The sequence below is a fragment of the Onychomys torridus genome, chromosome 12 (genome assembly GCF_903995425.1).
Source record: "Onychomys torridus chromosome 12, mOncTor1.1, whole genome shotgun sequence".
Classification (NCBI taxonomy): Eukaryota; Metazoa; Chordata; class Mammalia; order Rodentia; family Cricetidae; genus Onychomys; species Onychomys torridus.
The window spans coordinates 23,620,332-23,647,922 of NC_050454.1; the positions used below are offsets into that span (position 1 = coordinate 23,620,332).

The window sequence follows — 27,591 nt, forward strand, 5'->3', positions numbered from 1 at the left end:
GTCGTCCCCCCCCATCCCCCCCCATGAGAAACCTTTAGCACAGTCCCTGTACCATGGAAACTTAATACTTTTGTAAACTTACTACCACTTACAAAAAGTCAACACACAGTGGAGGGTTTTTTTGTGTTTCTTTTTTTAATTAAAAATGTTTATTGGCTATTGCCCTTAATATATTTAAAACATAAAAGTTTTTTTTTCAAATGTGCTAATAAAGAAAAGACCCAGGGACCTGAACAATGTCTAACAGAACTTTCAGTGTTTTAGACATAAATAAAATAAATTTATCCAGATTCTTGAATATTTACTAATACTCCTTCAATAATGGGTCTGGTATTGACCAAGAGTACAAGCATATAAACAAGCACAAAATACATTCAATACAGATCACTGAGACCAGAAACTCTTTGCATTCATGAGAAGTCACCATACCACTAAATGAGAAAACAGAGTTAGGTTTCAACACATAAAAATACAATAACCACATAGTTACTACATACAATGTCCAGTAATGCCCACTATAAATTGAAGCCAATAAAATATAAGAAATGCATTTCTTGTACCTACAAAAAATGAATATTTTAAATTGTATTATTCTTACAAAAACTACATGTATATACATATATGTTTTTTGCATTCTTTAGAAAAATTGATAAATATAGAAAAGCACACACTGAAAAAAACAAAAACTCTGCCATGCCCACACAGAAAACACAGGAAGGACAACCAGCCTCAGAGCCTGCAGATGCCAATCACCAACCACTTCAAACCAGAGAACAAACTTACTGATGCATTTAAAAAAAAAAAAAAAAGGCAGGCCAATAGTGATTAATATTTAAAGGTGATGAGTATGGCTGAGATTCTAAACATTTTGCTTCAAACAGAAATCATCTGGTCCCATCCACCATGCCTGTCCCCATTTACTGAGAAACAGGCATAGAAAAGTCAAGATTTGCTTGAGCTTACAGCTGAGTGGAATACAAACTGATCCTCTACGGCCAGGCCAGGATTCTATCCATATAACATAAATACAGAGCAAAGAAATCTCCCCCAAGTGACAGAGCTAGTCATTATGCAGTTAGGCAGTTTATGAGCCTGGGGCAAGTCATGCTGGATCTGCGCAACCAGACAAAAGCAGCCAGGCAAAATGTGGTTCCTAATGGGTAAGTATGCCGGCTTTTGGAAGATAAGTCGTCACAAATAGACCAAGTAGCCAAATGAAGTTAACTGATCATAACAGCACTATTTGAGCCCCATATTCCAAGGTGAGCTGAGCATGGGTAGGTCAAGGGAGCCCTTCTGAATGACTGCACTGTCCCAGGAGCACTGAAGTCCAGAGTATGCCCCAAGGCCCTGAGAACATGAGGAGAGACAACCAAAAACCCCTCGGTGGAATCAGTTAATTTCTTCTCCAGGCAACAGCTGTGCCTCAGATGACAAGCTACTCACACAGTCTTCTCCACTCAGCCATCTAGAAGCTCATCAACCTTTCAAAAGTCTCTCTCACATCTAATGCTTTGCCTTCACTAAATGGATCTCTATCTACTAGTGGAATAAGCCTAGAGAGTTTAAATCACGGTTCAAATCATTCTGATCAATGTTGTCCACTGAACTCTCCAGAAGACCTTCCTCTACACCCCCTGGACCATTTGAGGCAGATGTCTTCATTCCCACCATAAAGGCTGAAAGCTCAGATCTCTGCTTCTTCACTGTTTCCAGAGACAAGGCAGGTGTGTATTTTCCAGTTCTCAAGACATTTGTCTGCAGATGAGTTCTTTCAACTGTGGCAGTGTGTCACTTTTGAGTGCTTCCCGGATGGAGCAGAAAAATTTGAAGTAGTGTTCAAAGTTGTGCATCATAAGCAGGACACCAGCCAGGAGCTCGTTGGTCACCAGCAGATGGTGGATGTATGCACGAGTGTGATTCTTACAGCAGTAACAGGAGCACCCGCTCACGAGCGGGCTAAAGTCTTCCTGGTACCTGAGAGAGGAAGATGGAGAGTCCAGGAAATGAGGACTAAGAGCTGACAACCAAGGCCAGGGTGCCTAGAGATACACAGAGAAACCAGGTCTCGAAGAAACAAAGGAAATCTGCTTCCACCAGAGAGGCGACCCACGGTAAGCACAGCCCTGCTGGGTACCTGCTCAAGGTGTGATCTGACAGACACAACCTTACAAGTCTGGGGCCCGGGACTTTTGGTCAGTCATCCATCACGAGCTAGTGCAAAGCACATGGCCTTAGGACTGCTCTTCGGGCAAATGCTGCTCCTCCTCCACTCACAAACACGACTGTTGCAGCCACCACACAGCCTCCATACCTTACTGAAGCTTACAGAGCTCCACACATCCACCGTTTTAGCCGATCTCTGCATATCTCTTGGAAATGACCATTTTGACTCTCCCTTTTCAGATATAGTCTGCTGCTGAATATTTAGGAGGGCTTGGGTGAGATACCTTGCCCAGGGGCTTGAGTCCGGCCACTCAACTGGGCATGTTGTTTAGCATCCAGCTGTGCATCTCATTCATTAACCAAAGACACTAACTAACAGCCCACCTCCCTGGAACTGTGAGGTTACTAAAGGAGCTGGTGCACAAAAAGGATTAACCCTGATACTATACTTGTGTTAGCTTTTATCACCTATTAAGGTACATGACTTTTCCAAGGTCACATAATCAAATGCAGTGTTAGGATTTGTCCCCAAAATGTCAACCTTGGCACTGAGAATGAGCATACTAAAATTTCCAATTAGATCTACAATGCAAAGACTATTTTAGTAGTAAGCATTTCTATTACCCTAATATTTGTTTAAAAGGAAACAATAGTCTTGGCTACTTTAAAGAAAATATTAAAAGAAGTAGATCACTTCAGACCCACAATCAAGAAATTACAATAGAATACTAATAGGAAGTAGGAGTTTTGCATTCTTTCATAAGTTCTCAGGTCTATACCGTTATTAGACAACCATGAATAAGTCAGAACCCCTAAAACATCTCCTTATATAAACCGAATTCACCAGTGCTATGCTCAGAGAAACCACAATCTGAGGCTGGTAACTACCACTTTTGGTCAAATGCAAAGTTACAAGACAACTCAGTGCTTTTTGCTTTTTGCTTTTGAGACAAGATTTCCAGCTGTAGCTCCAGCTGGCCCGGAACTCACTATATAGATCAAGGCTGGTCTCAAACTTACAGAGGTCCGCCTGCCTCTTCCTAAGTGATCCCACCATGCCTCCCTCAGGTCATTCTTCACTGATGTGATCTAGAATCTGTATAGTCAAGGGCACTCAGGCTCTTTTCTATGTTCACACTCCACCGTGTCTGGCTTTGCAACCCTTATTTTGCTCTGTTGTTACTAAAAGCCATCAGGAAAAAAAAAATCAAGCAATGGATTCGGCCTCTTTCTTTCTGACAGCTTTTCTAAAGCAATAGTTATCTAGCTTAGTGTTCTGACAAGACAAAGTACCCAAAATCATCTGCAGAGGAAAAAAAAAGGTTTTCTGGAACCATATTTGAGAAGGCCTAAGTAATGTCCAACCATAAATATTTTACGAAGTCATAAACTGAAAAGGGAACAGTTACATAAACTTAAGACAGACTGAAATTAAAAAGTCAGAAATCAAAACCTAAACTTCAAAAAATTTCTTACTTTTTCTCCTTTAGATTAATTTCCAATGATGTCATTTCTTGGTTGCATCCAGTTGCTTCGATTTTCTTTATTTGATCCAAGCATTTTATTTCTTCTTGGATTCCATTTTGTTGCAATACTGAAGGGAAACCAAGAAAAAGCCTTGAACAATCAGATAAGGAGTGCACACTGGAAAAATTTTATTCTGGTTATAATTTCACAACCGTTGACCCTGAAACTCCATTCTTAGAATTATCCCAAGAAAATCACCTACGAAAAAACAAATAGTGGTACATTCCCAGATGGCCAAAGACTATTATCTACACCATCAAGACAACTGAAGACAGCTAACCAAGTCCAAGCTAATCATGGATACAAGTACATGATATATAATCTGTCATAAAGGAATGACTTAAAAAAAAACTGACTTAGCATGATGGACGTGTAAATAAACTGGGCTCTGTAATGGCACATATTCCAAGTGGGTTAACGTGGAACATGGCTTTAATTTATGCCCTCTGTTTGGAGACTCTAGCCCTCCAAGAAACCCACAGTACCCTTGAACTCCTTGCTTAATGGAGAAACATTCCCTTGAACTGCAAGAGAAAGACCTCTACAGAAATCCAGCTCCTTTCAACACAGGAAGTAGAAAAGAGGTATTCAGGAAGGGAACGATAGCAGTCTGTGTGGGTCCAAGAGAGCCAGATGGTTCTAGAAGGGTAATTTTAGCACCGCGACACAAGCACTAAGTACAACATGCTATGGAATTGTTCACACGAATTGTGTGCTGAGAGGGAGCACAAGGGAGCTCTGGCATTTGGAAAACCCTTGTCATTTGGGGAAGAGCTGACAACTGTCTTTAAAATCCCCACTAGGTAAAACTCCAGACTTTATAGTACACACAGACACAACTATGATTGAAGAGTTGAAAAGAAAGAAAAGGAAGCCCTTCTCTGCAAGCTGTGTGTGTGTGTGTGTGTGTGTGTGTGTGTGTGTGTGTGTGTATACAGGCCACTCATCCCTGAAGACAAGCTTCCAGGGAGTAAGTAGGCCATGGTCAGGGTCCCGGGTCCTCTTCCACCACCATGTGTGTCAGAATCTGAAATAACTAAACAATAAAAGAAAATGGCGGCACTTCAAAGAAACATTAGCAGAACAAAGTAGCTTTCATATCTCAGTGTGTAAAAAACAGCCCAGAAAAGCAAAAGGCGACACAAGGATCCGGTGACGGTGAGATTCCCTGTGAGTTAATTGCATGGGGCTTGCAAAAGGGAGACAAGGAATCTTTTGTGGATAAAAACCAAATTAACTTTTACTAAGCTGTTCAAAGGTTTCCTTTGCTTAGATTTCATCACGATTTACTCTGAATTTTCTTTTTTTGGCTGTGAACAAAGGAGGTCTTGTTTTTGTTCACCACACACACACACACACACACACAAATCACATCCTAATATTGATCTACACGTACAATATTAAGTGCCTTGACCTAGGTGCTAACATCCCAGGGAACAAAAGAAGAAATCAAGATGGACTTTTTTGAAAGACTGGTGCCACATGTTCATATTTGTGCCTTGTGATTTGGGCCACAAAGTCCCAGGAACTAGGAGGAACTGAAAGCAAGAGTGAGGAACGTTAAAGACCCACATGTCTCTTCAGGATCCAGCTGGCAATCAAAGGTGAAGGTCAGGGCACAGCCCCGCTCGGTCACTTGATAGGGGAAACAACTCTCAAATAAGTCCACTCCTCTTTCAACACACTCGAGCACTTCATCTGGCCGGCTGACCCCGCAGATGAGCCTGGAAAGACAGTCAGGAGAACAGCAGCAACGTGAGCCGATGGCCAGAAAGAAATCGGAAAATGCTTCCAGATTACAGGGCATTCCAAACAACCATACAAAGAACAGCGACCAAGCAAGCTCAGGGCAGCAAGTATGTGAGGCAGGGCTTGGAGCTCTGAAGGAAAGGGGTGTGTCCTCCACACCCAGCTCAACTGGCCATTTAATCAATGCGTTGCTTTGGGCAGTTCCTTCACATCCCTGGTCTGGTTGTCTCACTTCAAGAGCAATTACAAAGATCTCCACAGAATCATCCTGGGGACGAGGAGGCAGCTGAAAAGCAAATGGCATCATTCGAACATTTCCCATTCCCATCTTTCTGATCCACCTACCTGGTCACAGACTGAACTTTCCACCCTGTCTAAACACTGCACAGATGTTTTTAAAGGACACAATTTGCCTTATTTCTCCATTATTGATGGTATTTTACAGATTCATTTAATAGTTCCTCTTGCTCTCAGAATTTCAGCTGATTCCAGGATCTATGACTCTAGCTGGCTTTCTTCATATTTTCTTTGCTAATGAAAAGTCTGCCTGGGAAATGAAATGGTATCTTCCAAGGGAAGGGCTAAGGCAGTCTGGGAGCATTAGTAATTTTCAAGCAGGTTTTGACAGGAGGCAAGACTCAGAGATGTACATGATTAGGACTGGCTAGCTGCAACTATTTCTTTTTTTAATGTTTGTTTTTCTACCCATATTCCTTTTCATGAATTAGAGGAGAAAAGCTTTCAAACTTTCTGATTCTTTAAAGAGTCTTTCAAATGGGTTTATGTAATTATTAAACAAGTAGAATCCTTATATATATGCCAGCTTTCCTGACTACAACCTCCTTCAAGTCCTGTGAGGTTTTAGAACTCCGCTCCAACTGAAGCTGGCATTTCTACACACTTAGAGAAAAACAACCCCAGCTTTCAGATTCAGAAAGAGACATCTGTGAACACTTAGCACAAAGAAGTCCAGAAAGTGACTAGAAAAGCTCATGCTGAGCTGTTCATCTGTAGCACAGCGAAGGGGGTGACGTTAAAAACTGGTGCGTGCGTGTGTGTGTGTGTGTGTGTGTGTGTGTGTGTGTGTGTGTCTGTCTGTCTGTCTGTCTGTCTGTGAGTCCATGCGTGCGCATGCACAGGATGACTGTGAGACCCTGTTCTGGGGGATCTTCACACCCATGTACACAGGTGTGATTCACTAAGCTGTTCCTAAGATGCAATTGTGTTTTCAAAGAGTACTGAGATTATACACGTTCTGTCCAATAGCCCTTGAGAACAAAATAACATCTCAGGGCCAAATTTCCCAATATATCACAGGTTAAAAGGCAAGAATATTCATATTAAGGATAAAAGACTTCAAAAAAAATCTTTTTAAAATTGACATATAAATTTTTCACAAACAAGATTATTTTGGATTTGTAGACACCATGAAATGGGCCAATGTAGCCAAATAACAAATGCATTATCCCATATAATCACCATTTTCCTGATGACAACACTTAATTCTCATTCCATTGTTTTCAATAACTACTATCATCATGAGCCACAGTCATCAGACTGCACAACGAACCCACTGAACTTACTCCTCTATTTTAAATGTAAGTATACATCCCTTGACCAGCATTTTACCCGCCCTCCTTGTTCCTCCTCCTCAACCTTTGACAAGCACCATTCTAGCCGGACTTCAAGGACAGGGACATTTTCAGGTTCCTCAAGAGTGAGATCACACACAGTAGCCCTCTCACTGTGCCTGATTTATTTCATCCAATGTAATGACATTTAGGGTCACCTGCAGTTTTTGGCGTCTGTATTTTTAATAAAGCAAGAAAATGCAGTACATAGCTCAGTTGGTAAAGTGCTTGCCTAGCACGCACAAAGTTCTGGGCTCTAACCCCAGCACTGTATAAACCACGGGCAATGGTACATGCCTATCATCCCAGCACTTGGAAGGCGGAGGCCAGAGGATCCATAGCAAGTTTGAGGCCAGCCTGGAATACACAAGACTCCACCGAAGTAAAAACAAATACATTAAGAACACTTAGGTACTAGTATGACCTCAATTGCTTGGAAATCCAGAATATAGAGATCATCTCACCTGTTAGCACTGCAGTACTCTCAGATATACGTAAACAACAGAACTAACCTTTACTAGTTATAGCAATTCAAAAAACCAACAAACAACGCCACTCACTGCTTGTCACAAAAGCGGAAACTTCTTGAAGGTCCTTATTAACAGAGCTAGGCACTGCAGATTTCAACATGCCTTGACCTTACACTCATCTCCAGGTACCACGTTATAATGAATAAAAAGGAGTGTTTGTATTTGGCTCAAGAATGAGAGGACACAGGGTAACGTTTGTCCTCAGTTATGGGAATCAAATAAACTAATGTCATGCCAATTCTCCCCCTCTGCATTCTGAAACCAGGATAGCAGCCTTGATGGAAACTGCCCAGCTGGCTGAGCTTAAGACAGGACATGGGAAGCACACCCTGTGTAGACTGCATCACACTGTCACCAGCAGCCCCGCCCCCTCCCAGGAGCCTGGCCTGCATCCTAATCCAGCACTGGCCTTGGTTTGTCCTCGGGCAGCTCTTTGGTGACTGAAGACAGCAAGTGCAGCCTGGTTTCTGGGACCGTGGGGTTCCCTTGAAAGCCATCCAGAAGGAAGCCCCCCACGGGCCGCTTGGCTGTCTCTCGTGCCGACCTCAACCTCTCTTCCATCACATCTCCACCTTCAATCACTCCAATGACCACACTTTTCTGAAGGACCTGAGAGAAGAAAGAATTGAATGATCTCAACCATTACAAGAACCGGAGACTTGTTTGCATGAATTCTGCATGAAGTCCAACAGACAGAAAGAGCTCATTGAAGGTACTACAGATGAAATGTTTAAGGGTGGTGGTGCACCCCCAGAACCTTTAGGGCTCTCAAGAACACACTGTAAAAACATGTTTTATGTTTGCCCTGAAACTAAATGTGCTCTGAGCAGGTACAAAAGAAAAGTCTGAGTTTTGGTTTGAAGGACTCTCCAGGCCTGCTTTGAGTAACCTCCAAATCTCTCAGCTACATATAACTTTAGGAACAGAGGCACAGTCTGTTCCTAAGACAACTGGACTATCCACTTCAAAAATAAATAAATAAAGATCCCTGCTCCCATCTTCAAAGAGTCAAATTTGATAAGACTGACATCTAAATATAAAAAATACACATACACAAGTATTAGAGGCTTTGTTGTTGTTTTTTTATTGTTGGTGTAGAAGGGCCTTCCTAGGCAAGCTAAAGGCTCATGGGAAATCGCTGATCTGCATAAACAAGAAGACCTCAGACCTTTTCAAGTGCAACAGTCGGAACAAAGGCAAAGAACTTTTTCTTTGGAAGAATAAGTATCTATACAACACAAAGAGCTCTAGAAAGTTCTTGAAGGAAATGACCATCCCCACCCCCAAACTAGACAGAACTTATGAAAACAAAACTCTATAAATGCAAGTGCTCTGCACACACAAGGCTACTGAAGTCACTAGAAATGAAATGCAGGTGGGAAGCAATGAGACCCTCACCTCAGCAGTAAAATACTTAACAAAGACAACATGGTGGGTCAAGAGTGTGGAGAAAGAGCATTTCAACACCCACATAATCAGAGCAAACATTAGTTCAGCTCTTAGGAGGGGGTGGTGGTTTCAATGAGATCCCCCCATAAGTCTCAGGCATTTGAATACCTGGTTCACATTTGGTGGCTGTTGGGGAAGGATTAGGAGGCGTGGCCTTGTTGGAGGAGGTGTGGCCCTGTGAGTGGGTTTAAAGTTACAAGAGCCCACACTGCCCCACACCAGTGTGTTCTAATGCCTCCTGTTTGCACATCGAGATGTGAGCTCTCAGCTTCTCCTGTCACCTCGCCATCACGGACTCTAACCCTTGAAACTGCAAGCCCAATTAGATGGTTCCTCTCACGAGGTCTCTTTGTCACGACGTTCTGTCACAGCGAAAGTGACTAAAAACAGGGACAAGTAGACAATGTTTATCAAAATGCCAATCCTTTTATCTTTGAGTCATAAAATTCAATTTCTCTTATAAATGTATTGATTCATGTGTATCAAGGTATACTTTCAAAGATGTACAGGAGAATGAAAAACTAAACTAGAGATTAAAAACAGTACAGCTTCCTAAGCTGTTTTAAAAAGAATGCAGGAGAAATACTAACACATGCATTGATGGGGAGCGTTTCAGGACAGTTAGGAGAAAACACGCAAACTGCTTTACATATGATTGCATTCATGTACTGCAGATATGCCTATCTGTGTACTAAATATACGCAAGTGACTCTAAAGATAAGCCTTGCAGGAGACACACAAGTCAACAGTTGCTCTAAGAGGGAAGGGGGGCGGGGAAGGAATCTGGAGTGCTGTCGGAGATGTGCTCCTTAACAGAAGGGACAACCTGACTATCGGTCTTGTTTAGTGGCGAGTAATTCGGGGTAATTATGGTTGAGGAGAGGGCGCAGGCAGCTTCCCTAGTCTTGGTGAAGGACGGCAGGACCTGGACTAAGGAAGGGTGGTGATGAAGAGGAGCGGGGACATCTGACAACAGGACGGGGGTAGGATTCTGGAACGGCTGCTGCTTACTGTTTTAGGAGGCCAAGGAGCTGGTGAGAAGCACAAAGACAGGAAGTAGTTCTACAACAGTGACGGGGGTGATGATTATTCTGTCCAGAGTATTCTAAATCACTGGGACGTACACATGACAACTAGTCACTTAACCACGGAACATGTAAAGCAAGTTATAGATAGGTGTGATACAAATCAGTGCCCAGACTACTTCAATAGATGCCACCACTTCCCCTTCCTGCTTCCAGGGCAGATATGGTTAAGAGACAACTCTCTTCCTGCAGCATTGGCACAATTCCAACCACCTGGATGAAACCATTTACCATCCCAACCTAGGGATTATCTGAGGAAAAATGACCAAAACAGCATGTTGCAGAGTTTCAGTACTGTTGGGGATTTAGTTCAGTGGTAGAGTGCTTGCCTAGCAAGCACAAGGCCCTGGGTTTGGTCCTCAGCTCTGGCAAAAATAAATGAATGAATGAATGAATGAATAAATAAATAAATAAATAAATTCCATAGCCAGGCAGTGGTGGTGCACACCTTTAATCCCAGCACTCAGGAGGCAGAGGCAGGCCTATCTCTGAGTTCAAGGCCAGCCTGGTCTACAGAGCACCACCATCACAGCTTTGTGCAGGAAACTCCTGTTCATGGACAGAAGTTTGGCTGTGTACTGTACTGTTTAAAATGGAACACTTAGGAAAGGAGGCACTATTAGTAATATCAGGACAGAAGCACTCGAGATACAGAAAGAAGCCCCAACACTTAAAATCACGCACACTAACAGATAGGGCTGACTGAAGAACTCAAGATGAGGGACTCAAGACTCCCTTGGACTGTCTAGTCATCTTTGTCATATTCCTTTAACAAATGTTACAAATATAACAAAACTTGGTTAGTAAGCCAATACCAACCACCCAGATCCATAGCAAAATCACTACGCCGGACTCCTCTGCAAGCCTAGTTCTACTCAGGTTAGCAGTGAAGTTTCCCCTAACTAGGCTTACTAACCAAAATATATTCTACTGCTGAAGTCCAAATTTGGCCCCACCAATCACCATTACCATTTGTTTTTCAGACAAGCTCTCTCTAGAAAGCCTAGGCTGGCCTTGAATTCATGATCCTGCCTCAGTATTCCATGTGCTGAGTGCTGGCATTATAGTAGCGAGCCACCAAATCTGACTGCTCACTCCCTTTGCTTCCTGTGTCCTCTGCTCTGTGTGCTGTATCCTTCACCATTCACAAACCTGCTCTCAATGCTGAGATTTACTGACACAGCCCCATCTTCTGCTCATCCTAACACTTCACTGTTGGCTTACTGTATGTCAGACATTCCGCTGTATGATAAGGATACAAAACTGGCATGTAAAAACTGAGTGTATGAGACCACAGCTTAATAAAAGCAACTGCATAAAGAAATCGGTGCGGTACAGTATGGCCGGGGCTCCAGCACAGCACACACAAAGGATGACTGGAGCTTCCTGGAAGTGTCGGGGACAGTTTCATAAATTGATGAGTGAAGAAATGAGCCTGATGGAAGAGAGGGAACATGCCTGGAGATAAGAAAAGAAAAGTCCAGGGGAAAAATATCTGGGTATAGGCGGCCCAGAATGAAACAAATGCACGCTTCAAGGAACTGCAACATCATTCAGAAGACCAGAGCCCAGACATAGGATGAAGCAGTCCATGATGAGCAGGGGCAGGCCACATGGCAGGGCGTGCCAGGCGGCGGTTAGACTGTAAGAGCTAAGGTGAAGAACCACTGAATTCTGTAGGAAAGCAGGCAGCGGGTTCACACCCCTGCTTTACAGTGATCTCCTAGAAAGCAGAGCTGAAGACCGGTTACAAACGAGAACAGAGGCAGCTAAGGGCAGAGATGACCACGGACATGAGGAATGGTGTAACAGGAAGTGTGAGAAGGAAGAAGATTCAAGACATGTTCAAAGGGATCAAGGAGGAGTGTGCAATCGGGTAGTAAATGTGTATGATCAGGAAGTCTTGAAACATTTAAATTCCTGGGCTGAGGAACTTGGTGAATCCATAAGTATCGAGAGAGACTAGGCTTAAGAAAACAGACCAGGAGTCCAACTGCCTGAGTGTGAACGTTCTAACGCACAACTTACAGTCCAGTATGTATGTGGTGATGGTTCTCACAGTACGTAAAGGGAAATTGATAGGGTATACATTTTCAAAATGGTTCACCACGTAATGAAAACTAAGCGAAGTTTGGGGGCAATACACAGCACAGTGAAGAGTTTACAATGGAATCCTGGAGAAGGAAACTTCCCGGGTTCAGCAAAGGAAAACAGAACAGGTAGAGATAAAGAATTGAGGAACAGAGATGTGGGCGGAAGAACAGCTGAGGCACATCTGGAAGCAGAAGGGAGGTGAGTGTTTCTACAGAGGGGCTCATGGGCCGCCTCACCTCAGACTCTTCCTGTAGTCGCAAACAGCTGTCCAGGAACTGAAGGGACCGATCCACAGACTTCCTGGCCCTTTTTATCGAAGTTGCTTCTGCACACGACGCCTCCCCATCTGAGAGGCACTGGAACCAGTCTGGCTGCAGGGCCTCCTGAATTGCCATGAACTTGGAAACAGTCATTTCCACACGACCTCCAAAACCCCACACGGACACAGACTGCCATGGAACAAGAGATGAGAAATTAACGTGGTGATTCCTAACTGGAGAGATGTGTCAATTCTGTACCCTAGACATGGTGATTCCTAACTAGAGAGGAGTGTCAATTCTGTACCCTAAACGTGGTGAGGAAGAGATTCACCACACTCCCTACTTTCTAGGAACCTATGGCCTTGAGAATATCCTTTAATGGTCAACCAGTCCAACTTCTGAACTCTCCCAGGACTTCTTTACCATGTCTCTCTGGGGCAACCCTCCCTGTCTCCATTCCTGTCTCCTCCACCACACCTCAAGCCCATGGAAGTAGACTCTGAGGTCTTTTTACCTCCCACGACAGTATACTTGAACATAAATACCTTCCTCTCACTTCCTAGCCTGGCTAAATACTATACATCCTTGAGGAAACTAATTTAAATATTACCTGCTCTAATGTGTTCACCTCAGATCCTGGACACAATTCATTGCTCTCTCCTCTAAGTTTTTCCAGCAATTTGTATTTATACAAATAGAAAAACATACTATTTTTAAGTTCAAATTAAAAATCAAAAGCTTAAGTCAGAAGCACAATTGAAAACAGTATTCATGCTGGGTGGTGGTGGCGGTGGTGGCGGCAGCGGCCCACACCTTTAATCCCAGCACTCAGGAGGCAGAGGCAGACAGTTCAAGGCCAGTCTGGTCTACAGTGAGTCCCAGGACAGCCAGGGATACAGAGAAAGCCCGTCTCAAGGGAAAAACAAACAAACAAACAAACAAACAAACAAACCTGTCTTGGGAGAAAAAAGCACAGTACTCATCAGGAAAATAGACAGTGTGGAGGAAGTGAGTGTGCTTGTAGAGCAGTGGTGCCCACTGAGCCCTGCCTGATGCTGTTAGGTGGTGCTAACAGAGCTCAGGTGAAACTGCATGGAGCTACTGATACCATTCTTCACTCGCTACAAGCTCTGGCTAGAGATCCAACCTTCCGAATTCTGATCTACCAGCAGCGTAGTGACCGAGGTTCCACTACATACAGGTACACCTGTATAACTAAATCATCAGCAACTCTCCTACTCTTCTCGGAGTGTTAAAACCACACACAGAAAGCCACATCCAAAGACTACATCTACTCCCCTCTCAGCAATCTCCTATTCTACAGGAACTTGACCTTCTAAGTGGTTCTCCACCTTCCTAATGCTTCGACCCTTTAATGTAGTTCCTCACGCTGTGGTGACTCCAACCATGAAATTGTTTTCGTTGCTACCACCTAATTTTGCTACTGCTATAAATCATAATGTAAACATCGGGTATGTGACCCCTCTGAAAGGGTTGTTTGAGCTCCCAAAAGGGTCGAGACCCACAGATGGAGAACTGCTGCTCTAAGTTTTTCCAACAACGTAAAAATGCTGAGGATTTGTTCCTGAACTTAACTCATCTTCAAGCAGACCTCCTCAATCTTATGAATCGCCACAGTCTGTTAAATCAAATCATCATCATAGAGGGCATGAAGGGATCGTGCTAGCAGCCGAGGGCCACCATTGGGCTTCCCGGGACAGGGCTGCGGTCTTGAGGGTCCTTCTGAGAACACACCTTATTTGTCACATAACCAGCAGGGCCGGGGTTGACTGGATCATGCAGGGAGCAGTAGAAGAGGGATTCTGGCATGCCTGTGTAGACACAAAAAGAACCGTTCAAAGGGCTATGAGAAAAGCTTCCCAGCATGCCAGCATGTACAGGTAGATAAAGCAACTCTAACCTCAGCCAACAGCTGGAACCTGATCTTGGATTTCTAGAGGGCCTGTGAAAAGGGAGAAAAGGATTGGGGACCTTCCAACCTAAAAGAATTCAATGTGAAACTTCACATTGTGCTGACACAGCCTAGACACATCTGAGAAGGACTTCAACGGAGAAACTGCCTCCATGACATTGGCCTACAGACAAGTCTATTGGGCACTTTCTTGACTAATGATTGATGCTGGAAGACCCAGCTTACTGTAGCAGTACCATCCCTGGGCTGGTAGCCCTGGGTTCTATACTAAAGCACAACAAGCAGGTCACACAGAACAAGCAGTATTCCTCTGGGGCCTCTGCTTCAGTTTTTGTTGGGCCATGTAAGTCTTTAAATACGCCCTTGCCACCCCAAGTTGCTTTTGGTCACAGTATCTTTATCAGAGCAGCAGAAACCCTAACTAAGACAAATTGGTATCTGGTTCAGGGGACACTGCTGTGACAGACCTGCCCATGTTCTTTTGGGCAGTATTGTGGAAAGAAAGACTTTGGAACTTGGGGCTGGAAAGCCACTGAGTGCTCAGAACTTACTGAGCTGTTGTGGAAGCCTGGAAGATAATGCTGAGACAGATAGACAGTGGGGACCTGGCTTGTGAAGTTTCAGAGTCCCTCAAAGACTCTTATCAGGGCCATTCTTAGGATATTTTGAATTGAGAATCTGTGGTTGTGGTCAGCTGGAGCATGATTATAAGACACCTGAACCACAAATGTGAAACCTTTGCTTTCCTGGGACTATCTATACTGGTTATCAGGAACTGAAAACCCAGCAATGATTAAGAGATCAGCATCAGTAAGGCGTCAGCACACAGAAACAGTGGTCTACAGAGGCCAAGGCAGCATCTCATGCTGGCAGCTGAACTCTGTAAGAATCTCCCACGATACTGGTTTTGAAAGCATAATGAGGTCATGGAGACCAGCTGAGACTTGGCACTATGAGAGTCCAGAGAGTCCAATAGTTATGATGGTGCAGCCTCAATTGTGTGGAACCCCCAGGACGTTAGGGGTTAGGGAGAGAAGCTGAGGACTGGTACCATGTGACAGGCCACTGGCTAAGGTGCAGCTTGTGGAGAACCCAGCATATTGGAGATGCCAGACCAGGAGACATCTGTCAAGGACAGCAGTAACTGTGGGATGGAGCTGGCCTGGCCTGTTAAGTGAGCTGTGTGTGCTGGGTTGCAGAGCTGGAGAAGGGCCGCTGCCAGGACCCTTTGGTACACAGATAATCATGAGTGAACCTCAGATGTGAAACACTGAACTTTTCTTTCTTTCTTCTTTTTTTTTGTTTATTTCTTTTTTGAGACAAGGTTTCTGTGCAACTGCCCTGGCTGCCCTGGAACTCACTTTGTAGACCAGGCTGGCCTTGAATTCAGAGACCCACCTGCCTCTGCCTCATAAGTGCTAGGATTAAAGGTGTGTGCCACCATGCCTGGCTAGCACTAAACTTTTTATACTTTTGAATTCTGGTCTTCCTTTGATTTGATTATGATTGTGTCCTGGTTCTTCACCATTAGAGTAAAGAAGTACGTAATTTATTTCTTATATAAATATATTACATTTTATTTTACATACAATATATAAAAAGAAGAAATAAACTGCATACTGAACTGGGCCCACAGTTCAGAGACTTTGGACTTTTGAGAAGACATTGGGTTTTTAAAGAGAACTTGGGATTTTTAAAGTGTTTAAAATATTTTAAAACTGTGGGACTTTAAAGTTATGTTTGATGACACATTTCAGTGACACTCTGATCAGTCTGAATTTGATTTAATGACTTTTAATATCTGAGTTTTTTTGTCTATTTTGTTTGTTTGGTTTTTGGTTTTCTTGAGATAGGGTTTACTCAGGCTAGTCTCAAATTCACTCTGTAGGCCAGGCTAGCCTTGAACTCTGATGCTCCTGGCTCTTCCTCACCATTGCTAGGATTTCAGGCCTGTGCTATCACTTTTGGCTCAGAACTCACTATCAAGTATGCTAAATCAACCACGGGGTGGTGGTGCAGGCCTTTAACTGCAGCACTCAGGAGGCAGAAGCAGGTTAATAATCATGGGTCCCTAGGGCAGGGTTACAGGGAAGCTGTAGGATGCTGTGACTGATCTAAACTGAATCTCATTTTCAGTATGTTTCATGGACCCAAGATGAGAGTTCTGAGGATCTTTAAGTCAAAAAGGAAATAATTTGGTCTAAAAAATCTTTTTAAATGATTAATAAGCCAAGGGCTGGAGAGACGGCTCACTAGTTAAGAGCACTGGCTGCTCTTGCAGAGGACCTGGGTTCCATTCCCAGCACCCACATGGTGGCTCATAGCTACCTCTAACTCAGGTTCCAGGGGATCTAACACCCCTTCTGACTTCTGTGGCTACCAGGCATACATGTGGTACACACACACACATACAGACAAAACATTCAGATACATAAAGTAAATATTTAAAAAATGATTAGTAAACCATATATACTTAAATTTCTTATGGCACTCCATATTTCCCACAGGATTTCACTTAAAAAAAAAAAAGGAGACGAAAACAAATTTTAAAAGTTAAAAGCCCCTGCAGTGGTAGAAACCTTTCTACCACTAAAATTTGCTAAATTTCCGTTATTACAATTATCTCCGGCAAGTGCACGCTAGCCATGGGCACTAAATGAAAGACCTGGAGACTTCAAAGCTGGTGATTACAACTGTTCTCAGCTGACAGACACTGAGATTACATAATCCCCTCTTCTGAACCAGCAAGGCATCAGGCAGCTTCCCACTAAAGTGGAAGAATGGATGGCCAAGGATACAGGAATCCTTTACCTAATGAGGCCTAGATGTTGGGGAGTTGAGGAGAAAGTGATCCACAGAAGACCTGGTTCTGTAGCCACTACCTCTAAGGCTTTCCCACAACTAACGGGACACACACATCTGCACGTAGAGTCCTACTTCTGGAACAAAAGATAACACTAACCTATCAGAACACATCTGCATCCTCTTCTTTGTGAATGAGGCTCATGCCTGGGGAGACAGCTCTGGAGTGTATATCCGCCATGGTCTCGGCTCTAGTCTTGGCTCACAACTTGGAGTGCTGCCCCATACCTGCTTACCACAACTCCTGCTTCCACCCTGACCTGGCTAACACCTGTTCTCCCCTAATCCAACCAAGATGCCCCCTAACCTTCTCCCTCAAGAATTCTTCTTTATTCTGATCCCCTTTCACATGTACCCAGAGCAGATTTATGCCCTTTGTGGTCTGTAATGATATATGAATATAATCTTGACTCTACAAAGCAGCAAGAACTAAGTGTTTTCCAGAACCTTCAATCTCAAATGCTTAGTTCTTAGATGCCCCAAAGATGATTATTAAAAAGAAGAAATAAATGTACGAGCAAATCACAGTGAGTCAGCAGGACTTCCAAACTCCAAATTAACACATCACAAATCACATATAGATGTAATTGAAATCGTCGTTACCTATAAAGCTCCCAACTCCTTTCTTATACTCTGCCAAGACTTCATGATGTTCTGCCCTGTAAGAAAAACAGAACAATGCATGGCATAGCAACGGATCATTCTTTAGCTACTCTGCAACACCGGAAACCCTCTTCTCACCCAATAAGCCACACACTAGCGAATGCCATCCTCAACAACAAAGCACATGGCTTTTCAAGAGGTGCAACCAGCAGGGCTGGGCTCCTTAGTGAAAATGCAGGTATACAAGTTGCCAGTGGAGCATGAGCAGAAACACTGGCAAAACCACAGCTGCTTCAAACACCTGGATTTTCTGCCCTTTCTTGCCCCTTTAAAATCACTGTTAACACAATAACTCAGTTACTTGATCATACAACAGCTTCAACTCAACAGTTAGTTTGTACTTAACAAAATGATTTGATTCTATTTATCTCATTTCAGTAAAGCTGTACCAGCAACTATGGGTGCAGAGGGCACAGGAACCTTTGAACTCCATTTGTTCTTACACACAGGGAGGAATAGAAAGGGCCTGAAAGTTTGAAGGAAATGCAAAGCATTGCCAACAGACAGGTCTAGCTTGTAGTTCCGGGTTGGACCAAATGTTGTATAATATTTAATACTTTTCTGTGATGATGTATTCTGTCCACCAATAAAATTTATCTGAGGATCAGAGGAAAAAGCCAGCCACTATAAGTAAACACAGAAGTCAGGCAATGATAGCTCATGCCTTTAATCCTATCACTTGGGAGGCAGGGATCTGTCTGGATCTCTGTGAGTTCAAGGCCACACTGGGGAACAGAGCCAAGTGTGGTGACATACGCCTTTAATCCCAGCACTAACCAGAGGTCTGGAGGTCTGTACCGACAGACAGGAAGTGACAGAGCTGGGCAGGAAGAGGAAGTGATGCAGCTGGACTAAGAAAGCAAATGAGGAAGCAGAACAGAAAGGCATATAGGCATGGGTAGACAGGAAGAAAGTCTCTCTCTTTGGAAGCTGCAGAGTTGGTGAGGTGAGGTTAGCTGTGACTTTTCCTTTCAGGCTCTGTAGTTTTTTTTATTAGTAAGACTGTTTAGCAATTTGTCTACACTTTTCTTCTGATTTCATTTTTAAAAATCTATAAATTATGCACATGAGGAAAAAAAGAAAGAAAAGAAACCTTCCTCTCTGATTCATCCAAGGGTTGGATACCTGAATAGTTAGGTTCAGCACTCACAAGGTTGACAGTGTGAGCTGGGCCATGGGTGGGACCCCATGAATATTATGCAGTGTTTGATGCGTCAGGTGTGGGGCAGAGCCAGTCCTGGTGTAGAGAAGACAGCCTGGAATGTCCACCGTGCAGTCACCTGCTTTGCCCAGGTTTTGTATTGTTCCTAGACGACAGCCATTAACGACTTTGGTAAGACTCAGCTTCATTACTAGGGATTCTTCCACGTTCTGAGAAGAAAACGGCATTACATTTAGAAGACAATTCATGACATCTAAAGACTAAGTACTTTACAAAGAAAGCAATGTGCACAAAAATGAATATCTGCATGTCTATTATCTCCAGTTCACATCTGTCTTGGGGATCAGAGACCAAGATTCTTCTCCAAGGTCCCACACCAAAATGATAACACCAATCACTTTGAAACGTAGAGTGTGTGTGTGCGTGTGCGTGTGTTTCACATACTTCTGTGGAAGCTGATAAAAACAAATCAAATGAAAGGACTGAAATAGAAAAGTTAATTGTAAAAAAATTGCCCATGAGGTCACTCAGCCTTGAAACATGCAGAGAAAGTCATACCACTCATGGCATGGGTTACTAATTTGAACCACATTTCTTTCTCCAACTTTCAGATGATAGTACTAATTCTGTTTTTTTCCTCCTAATAGTGTTGTTCAATAAAAAGACTCCAAAACAGTATAATGAATATACATCAAAGACTGCACAGCATACAGTAACATAGTATCTGCAAAGTGGGATCATATTCTAGTTTATTCATAGATATGAGAAACTACCTGAGATTATAAATGATCTATGAATGATTTCATAATGGAAAAGGTAAAACTTTTAAAAAAATACCGATATTCTAACTTCTATAGAAATACCAAGAGGGTTTTAAAAAAACAACAGAAAACATTTGTACATTAGTACTCAGTGTGGAAAAATTATGAGCTTTTGGGTGGTGGTGGCACACGCCTTTAATCCTAACACTCGGGAAGCAGAGCCAGGCGAATCTCTGAGTTCGAGGCCAGCCTGGGCTACAGAGCAAGGTCTAGGATAGGCACAGAGAAACCTTGTCTCAAAAAACGGAAAAAAAAAAAATATTAGCTTTAAAGATGCACTACAAAGGAGTTTTATAAGCCAGCAGGGTTGATCATTTATGAAATGTCACTGGAGGGCTAGGGAGATGGCTCAGTGGGTAAAGGTGCTTGCTGCCAAGTTTGCCAAACTAGGGGAAAAAAAAGAACCAACTCTCAGAGTTGTCCTTGGACCTCCAGATATACGTGGCACAGTACCTACACACACACACACACACACACACACACACACACACACACACAACTTTATAAATATTTTATCACATCATTACAGCAAGGACTCTTGGGAACTCTTGCCAAGTGGACCAGGCCAAGGTTTTGTGTGTAAGTCATTGTATGGGTGCTCATTCCCATGAATGCATATATGCAGAGGCCAGCAAGTAACCCCAACTTCCCAGAATCCATCTGTTTTAGCACCCTAGTGGTGAGTTAGAGGTACATAGCGGCCACATCAGGCATTTACGTGGGTGCTGGGCATCCAAACTCAAGTCCTCAGGCCTGCAGAGCAAGCTTTACACACTGATTCCTCCCCTCAGCCCCTCCCCAGAGTTCTATTAGTGAATGACTTATTATAGTTATGTGATAAACTGCAGCCATAGAGCCTAAGCATTACTTTCAAAGACAATAAATGTTTAAGAGAACCCAACAGCATTGAAGAGATAGCTCAGTAGGTAAAGAGATTGCCTTGCAAGTACAAGGACCTGAGTTGAATCACCAGCACCCACACTTTTTAAAAGCTGGGCCTTGTGGATGGGGTACATGCTTGTGATCCTAGATCTGAGGAGGTGGAGACAAATGGATGCCTGTGGGCTAGGTAGCCAACCAGCCTAGCCTCATCAGCTAGCCCCAGACCAATGAGAAACCCTGTCTCAAAAAAGGTGGTCCAGGCATGAAGAATGACACTAGATGATGTCCTCTGACCTCCATTAGCATGCACATACATGTACCCCTCCCCCATACACACATATGTGACCAAATAAACAAGCATTCACATTAGATAAAAAAGGAATTCAGAAACACAAATACAGCAATTTAAGAACTAACTTCTTATCTTTAAATAAGGTGATTACTACAGTCGTAAGAATATTAGACATCAGAATAATATATATATATATACCTTCTGTACATTCTAATGAGACTTCATATAAAGCATAAATTATAAAACCTAGCACAAATGTTTGTGAAAAAATGTCAATTTCCTTTGACTGTAACATCATTTCAAGTTGACACAAATGAAGAAACATAAAAGTTATTGCTATTAGGGGGTTGGAAAGATACTTTTATACCAAGTACTTGCCATGTAACATGAAGACCTGAGTTCAGACCCTCAGGACCCATGTAAAAGCCAGGCACATCAGCGAGGATCCATAACCCTAGAGCTGGGGGGGGGGGGGGGGGTGGGGGCAAACAAGCAGGGCTGGCAGAGGCTTGGAGCTCATTGGCCACAAATCAGTGAATTCCATATTCAGAGAATGACCCTGCCTTAAAGGTGGAGAAAAGAAAGACAGGGAGTGGGGGAGGAGAGGAAGGAGGAAGGAGTCGGGGAGGAGAGGAAGGAGGAAGGAGTGGGGGAAGAGAGGAGGGAGGAAGGAGTGACCTGGGAGGGGGTGAAGGGGGAGGTCTGTGAATATGATCAAAATACACTATGAAATTCTCAAAGACTTAAAATATTACTCTAAAAAGAAAGGGTAAACACTTTTTAACTTTTCTAAATTCAATCTCAACTTTATTCTCAATTGTCTCAACTCTATCTAGTTTCTCATCTATCAATAAACATTTACATTAGTTATATCAAAAATACAGCTACTAGAAATAAATGCTAAGGGAAAACTGCTATTTTAACAGTGAACAGTATAAAAGCTAATTTTTCAGATGATAGTTGCTTAAATGCTTAAAAGATGAAAATTCATCCTGCAACATTATAAAAAAACTAACTACAGGCCATTAAGAATGTAACCTAGAAAACTTTACACCAGAGTCCTATTCCTCACTTACTGGGTAGAACTCATTGTACAGTACTCTACAGCCACGCTGCAGTGAAGCTAACAGCAGTAAACATCTGAGAAAAGAAGAAACTACAGCAAGCCTAGTTCAGATAGTTCTAGAAGCCAGAGCCTTCAGAAACTGTGGTTTCAACTGTTTAAGGTATGTAAAGAGCTTAAATGTACACAATCTATATTTTTAAATTAAATTTAGAGAAAGTAAGAGCCTTCACAAGGCAGTATCTGAAATGATTTGTAAAAGGTAAAGCTTAAATATGGACAGAGAAAACTTACATTATCAACCACAAGGAACTATGTAATGTCATTTTCCAAAGAATGGATGGAACTAGAGATCACTGTTACATAAAATAAGTCACACAGAGAAAGACAAGTGTCACAAGTTTTTTACTCACATATAAAAATTAGAATTAAAGGAGGTCATTTTGCACAAATACACAGAACAAACTGGCAGAGGCATGCATAGAACCACTGCAGAAATGGTTGGAAATTCTGTCCTAATCCCAGCCAAAATGGAAAGCAAAACTTAGTATTTTTAAAAAAAATGAAACAAGTCAGCAATTCCAAGAGTACTAAATTGGAGACTAAACAACCAAATCAGATAAAGGAAAAATGGGTCAGTAAGTGCCTTTGCCCTACAGAAGACCAATACAGGAAGCTAAATATAAAATTGGGTACAAAGAGAATTAAAATAAGCAACAACTATATTTATAAAGGCAACTGTCACAAATGTTCTTAATATAAAGCAACTCATTCTCCAAGGTCAGATTCCAAGAGTGCAGAGGCTTTTAAACCTGGAAGCCCAGACTCTTGGCTTCCAAGACCCACTCTTCTCCTGGGGAAAGCCCCATTCCTCAGAGAGAAGAGTAAATATGGTCTAAGAGTCCCCATCATTTAACAGGAGAGCCTGGAGCATAACTAGCTTAATCCTGAGTGCATTCTCCATCACCCTTCCCCAGTTTGCGGTGACGGAAGAAAACACAGTCTCTCACTCTTAACCAGAACCGTGTCACTGTAAGCCCTGGGCACGGCGGCTTACAGTTTCTATTCACAACCTCTTTTCGCCAAAGAAACTGTCATAAAACCTATGGAGATAAAATATGTACAAAAAAATCATTAATAACAAATCATAAAGAAAATTCACATATAATCTTAGCATTTACTAAAGATGAAGGGGCTGAGGAGATGGCTCTATGGTGAGAGAAGTTTCAATCCCCAGAACCCATGTAAATGCCAGGTGGGCATGACAGCCTGCCTCTAATTCCAGCCTCAGGAGCAGAGAAAGAGTATCCCCAGAGCAAGCCATTTGGAGAAACCAGCTATGCTAATGAGCTCTAGGTTTGCTGAGAGACCCTGCCTCAGTGAATAAGGTAGAGGGATGGGGGATTCCTGATGTCGTCTCAGACCTCCACATGCATGGATCATATTCACACACACAAATGGAAACAGGTTAAAACAAATTTGCATACTAATGAAATGAATGTACTTGCTTTTTTTTTTACATAAAGAATTATTGGCTTAACACTTGATACTAAGGAGATACGTCTTGAATATTTTTCAGAGTTGATTAAAATTTTATAATCGTCAGTGCTGTTCTGATAAGGGCAGAAAGCTCTGTGTGTACAGTAAAAACATGAAAATTCACAAGACACAATAGTCCTGAATTTGAGCTGAGGTGTTTGGGACAGCAGGTTTTTTTGGAGTCACGTGGCACAAAAGCACACACAGTATAGCTGTGCATTCAAAACCAAGGCTGCAGTGAAGCTCCATAATGCAACACACCGTGGATTGTTTGTCTGATGTTTTGAATTCATATTTGATTGTTATATATTCAGAATATTGCTACTGTTGTGAACTTTTCATATGACCTGTCTGCTTTCTTTGGGCAAACCCCTATGAGGTTGAGATTCACAATTTAAAACACTAGCCCATGGGGTTGGGGATTTAGCTCAGTGGTAGAGCGCTTGCCTAGCAAGCGCAAGGCCCTGGGTTCGATCCTCAGCTCCACATTAAAAAAAAAAAAAAAAAAATACTAGCCCTTCGAAATGAAAAAGGGACAGCACTGGAAATACACTTAAAAAAATACTAGCCCTTCGAAATGAAAAAAGGACAGCACTGGAAATACACTTAAAATTTATTTTATTACATTTGTGTGTGTGTGTGTGTGTGTGTGTGTGTGTGCGCGCGCGCGCACACGCGCGCACGCTAATATATACTAAATATAGAGATAAGAGGACAGCTTGTAGGACTCAGTTCCTCCTTCTACCATGTGGGGCCTCAGGAATCAAACTCAGGTCATAAGGCTTTGTGGCAAGCGCCTTTACCCATTGAGCCATCTTACTGGCCCTAGAAAATGCACCTTACTGGAAATCAACATTCAAAAACAAGCAGAATTTTTTTTCAGAGCTAGAAGAACCAATACTTCCTATTCTCATTCACTGTCCAATGTTAGATGTTTTTCTAATTGTAACATTCTAATAGACAAGTCTTTATTATGAATTAATATAGGAAATATAGACATAAACGTATACTCATGTATGTTTGGTTTTTGTCCTTTTTTTTGTTTTTAAATAATGTACCAATGACCGGGCTATGGCAGCTGCTGAGAAGAAACAGCTCCCATGCATAAATCACAGGGTTTCTCTAGCCCATTTTATCCACTAGAAAGCTGTACCTACACAACAGCCTCCAGCAACCACAGGGCGTAGCTTCTGAAACATAATCTGGGAGCAACAGAACCTGAAACCCAAGCACAGCTCAAGCCGCCGACCAGCGTCTCCATGACACCAGATGGTCCTGTCTGCTTGTATCACCACCTCTCTCCTCTCACTTACTGAGTCTCTTCTTCAAGGGCCGGCTTTACCTTTTTCTTCCACAGATAAAGCTTTTGGGGGTCTTAAGGAGGAAGCCCTAGAGTGTAGGGAAAACTGACAGGCTTTGAGCAAATCTGTGCATTCCTGACAACACCCTGCCATTCTGCCCTCATCTGTCAAGAGAAAGAATGTTTAATGTTTCTTGAATGGATTGTCCTCATGGAAAGGTGCCCCCAATTTGAGGCTGGGACACCGGCTCAGAGCACTTACTATTTGTGCGGAGGACCCAGGTCTGGTCCCTAGCACCCAAATGGCAGCTCACAACTGTCTATAACTGCAGTTTCAGATCAGGTTTCCTTTTCTCATTTGAGGGTACCATGCATGCTTGTGATGCACATACATACACGTAGGCAAAAACAGTCACAGAAAGTAAAAAAAACACAAATGATGATCAAGTAAGTCTAAACATTATTGATCACAATAAAGATAGACTAATCTCATCCACTGAAAGGCCTAACAATTGCAGTAGCTACGCTTATTGGGTATTTACTGTGCTTTATACATTAACTACATTAACCCTCATACCAAATACAACATAGATCCTCACCTGCCTTTTATAAATCAGTAAAGTGAGGCTAATAAAATCACTGTTGTGCTTTGAATAAGAATGGCCCCTGTTGGCTAATATATTTGAATACTTAGTCACCAAAGAGTAGCACTACTTGAAAGGATTAGAAGGATTAAGAGGTGTGGTCTTCTTGGAGGACCTAAGTCACTGGGGTGTGCTTTCAGGTTTCAAAAGCCCATGCCAAGCCCAGAGTCTCTCAACCCTCTGTGCCTACGAATCAGGAATGTAGTTCTCTGCTACTGCTCCAGTGTCTGCCTGCATGCCGACATGCTTCCTGCTATGATGCTAATGGTCTACAACTATAGGCAAACCCCAAATTCAATGCTTTCTTTTACAACAGTTGCCTTGGTCATGGTGTCTCTTCAGAGCACTAGAACACTAACTAAGACAGTCACCAGAGGTCCTGGCAGAGCTGATCCTGAAATTATAGAAGTCTAGTTTTAGAGGCTAAGACAGGTGGGTTAGGAGAAATTGAAATTTGTCAAATAGCACATGAAATGCTTCCATATTAACTGTGATTTTTTTCATTTTGCCACAGTGTTATTTTTTTCCCTGTCTTTCTCCTCTGCCTCCAATCCATCTGTCCAGCCTCTATAGCAATTGTTCTCAACTTGTGGGTCACGATCCTTTGGGGGTTGAGTGGTCCTTTCACAGGGACTGCCTAAGACCATCAGAAAACACAGATATTGCTGGGCAGTGGTGGCACACACCTTTAATCCAAGCACTTGGGAGGCAGAAGCAGGCAGAAGCAGTGAGCTCGAGGCCAGCCTGGTCTACAGAGTGAGTTTCAGGAAAGCCAGGACTGTTACATAGAGAAACCCTGTCTCAGAAAAGCTGGGGAGAGAGAGAGAGAGAGAGAGAGAGAGAGGACATAGATATTTAGAAATTCGATTCATAGCAGTGGCAAAATTAGTTATGGAGTAGCAACAAAAATAATTTAATGGTTGGGGGTCACCACAACATGAGGAACTGTATTAAGAGTTCGGTCAGGTTGGGGATTTAGCTCAGTGGTAGAGCACTTGCCTAGCAAGTGCAAGGCCCTGGGTTTGATCCTCGGCTCAAAAAAAAAAAAAAAAGATTTAGGTCTCGGCATTAGGGAAGTTGAGAATCACTCCTCTATAGCCTTTCTAAGTGGACACATACTATATTATGTTCACTTCTCTGAACTCTGCTTTTCTTTCAGAAAAACTAGTCACCTCTCCCAAAGAACAGGCATGAAACTAACTCTTCCAAATGAACTGCTGTTGTGACAGTGTAACATCTTCTGTTTGGTTCATACTCAGGTTAGGGGGCAGGTGCTGAGACTATGCGGCACAGCCTTCCTTATCATCATTTTTCCACCAATTTAAAGTTTGGCTTACATTTCCTGGTAGAATGTTTTACATACATTGATTTTCAATCATTACAATACTCGCAGGATGTAGGTACAATCCATTTTGTCAGTGGTAAACTAAATTGCCAATAAGTAGCTAGGTCCAAACTTCCAGTTCTAAATTTCTGCCCTGTCTTGAAAGTATGTACTGTCACCTTCAGTGGACTGTTCTTCACAACATCCAGGCTTGGCTACTGAGGGTCTATTTTCTGTGAGTTCTGTTAGCCATCCCTAGAGCTTTAGACCTTACCCAAGTACCTGGTAAATCCAGAAACACTTCCGGCTTAACAGCTCACGCTCAGGCAGAGGCCGGGGGGAAAACGAGGTCCTTTTCTCTCTCAGATGTGTATGTCCGGCAATCTCACTGGTGACTCTCTGAGCTGGCAGAAGCCTAGACCAACAAGAAATCAGGAAATACCAAGGTGGGAGGTGGGACGGAAATGCAATCAAGAAAAATGGGCACGACTCACCCGCCTCCATCAAGGAAAAGAAGACACTCACCCGCAGATTACAACACTCTGTACCGCCAGGACCCTTCAACTCCTTGCAGGAGATAACACGTGTTCCGCTCTCAGAACTCGCGGCCCACTG

The 27,591-nt window shown here is 42.8% G+C and overlaps 1 protein-coding gene and 1 non-coding gene across 6 annotated transcripts; both read right to left on the reverse strand.

Moving 5' to 3' along the window:
• Nucleotides 1-667: 667 nt before the first annotated feature.
• Nucleotides 668-27,386, reverse strand: Qtrt2 (queuine tRNA-ribosyltransferase accessory subunit 2). Of its 5 annotated transcripts, none has more exons than XM_036203730.1 (9): nucleotides 27,259-27,386; nucleotides 19,100-19,320; nucleotides 17,890-17,945; nucleotides 14,247-14,323; nucleotides 12,468-12,680; nucleotides 8,013-8,212; nucleotides 5,266-5,417; nucleotides 3,643-3,760; nucleotides 668-1,977 (listed from the first exon to the last, which is right to left on the reverse strand). In XM_036203730.1, exons 2-9 carry the CDS (start codon nucleotides 19,297-19,299, stop codon nucleotides 1,746-1,748), a joined length of 1,248 nt encoding a protein of 415 aa, XP_036059623.1. In that variant the 5' UTR covers nucleotides 19,300-19,320; nucleotides 27,259-27,386; the 3' UTR covers nucleotides 668-1,745. The 5 variants fall into 5 exon arrangements, with proteins under 5 accessions (XP_036059623.1, XP_036059619.1, XP_036059620.1 ...); XM_036203726.1 differs by having other exon boundaries at nucleotides 27,251-27,311; XM_036203727.1 differs by lacking the exon at nucleotides 27,259-27,386 and having other exon boundaries at nucleotides 19,075-19,167.
• On the reverse strand, nucleotides 24,759-24,891 carry LOC118594387. Its single transcript, XR_004946375.1, has one exon. It is a non-coding gene; the product is annotated as a small nucleolar RNA SNORA84 (small nucleolar RNA).
• Nucleotides 27,387-27,591: the final 205 nt, after the last annotated feature.

What these genes read in the sequence shown, in the direction of transcription:
- Qtrt2 (XM_036203730.1), bottom strand. Translation starts at nt 19,299, where the DNA reads ATGAAGCTGAGTCTTACCAAAGTCGTTAATGGCTGTCGTCTAGGAACA. An exon ending in AGGAGTTGGGAGCTTTATAG is followed by an intron (nt 14,324 to 17,889) that starts GTAACGACGATT and finishes GTGTCTACACAG; the next exon opens with GCATGCCAGAATCCCTCTTC. An exon ending in CTGCCCGAGGACAAACCAAG is followed by an intron (nt 5,418 to 8,012) that starts GCCAGTGCTGGA and finishes CTGTCTTTCCAG; the next exon opens with GCTCATCTGCGGGGTCAGCC.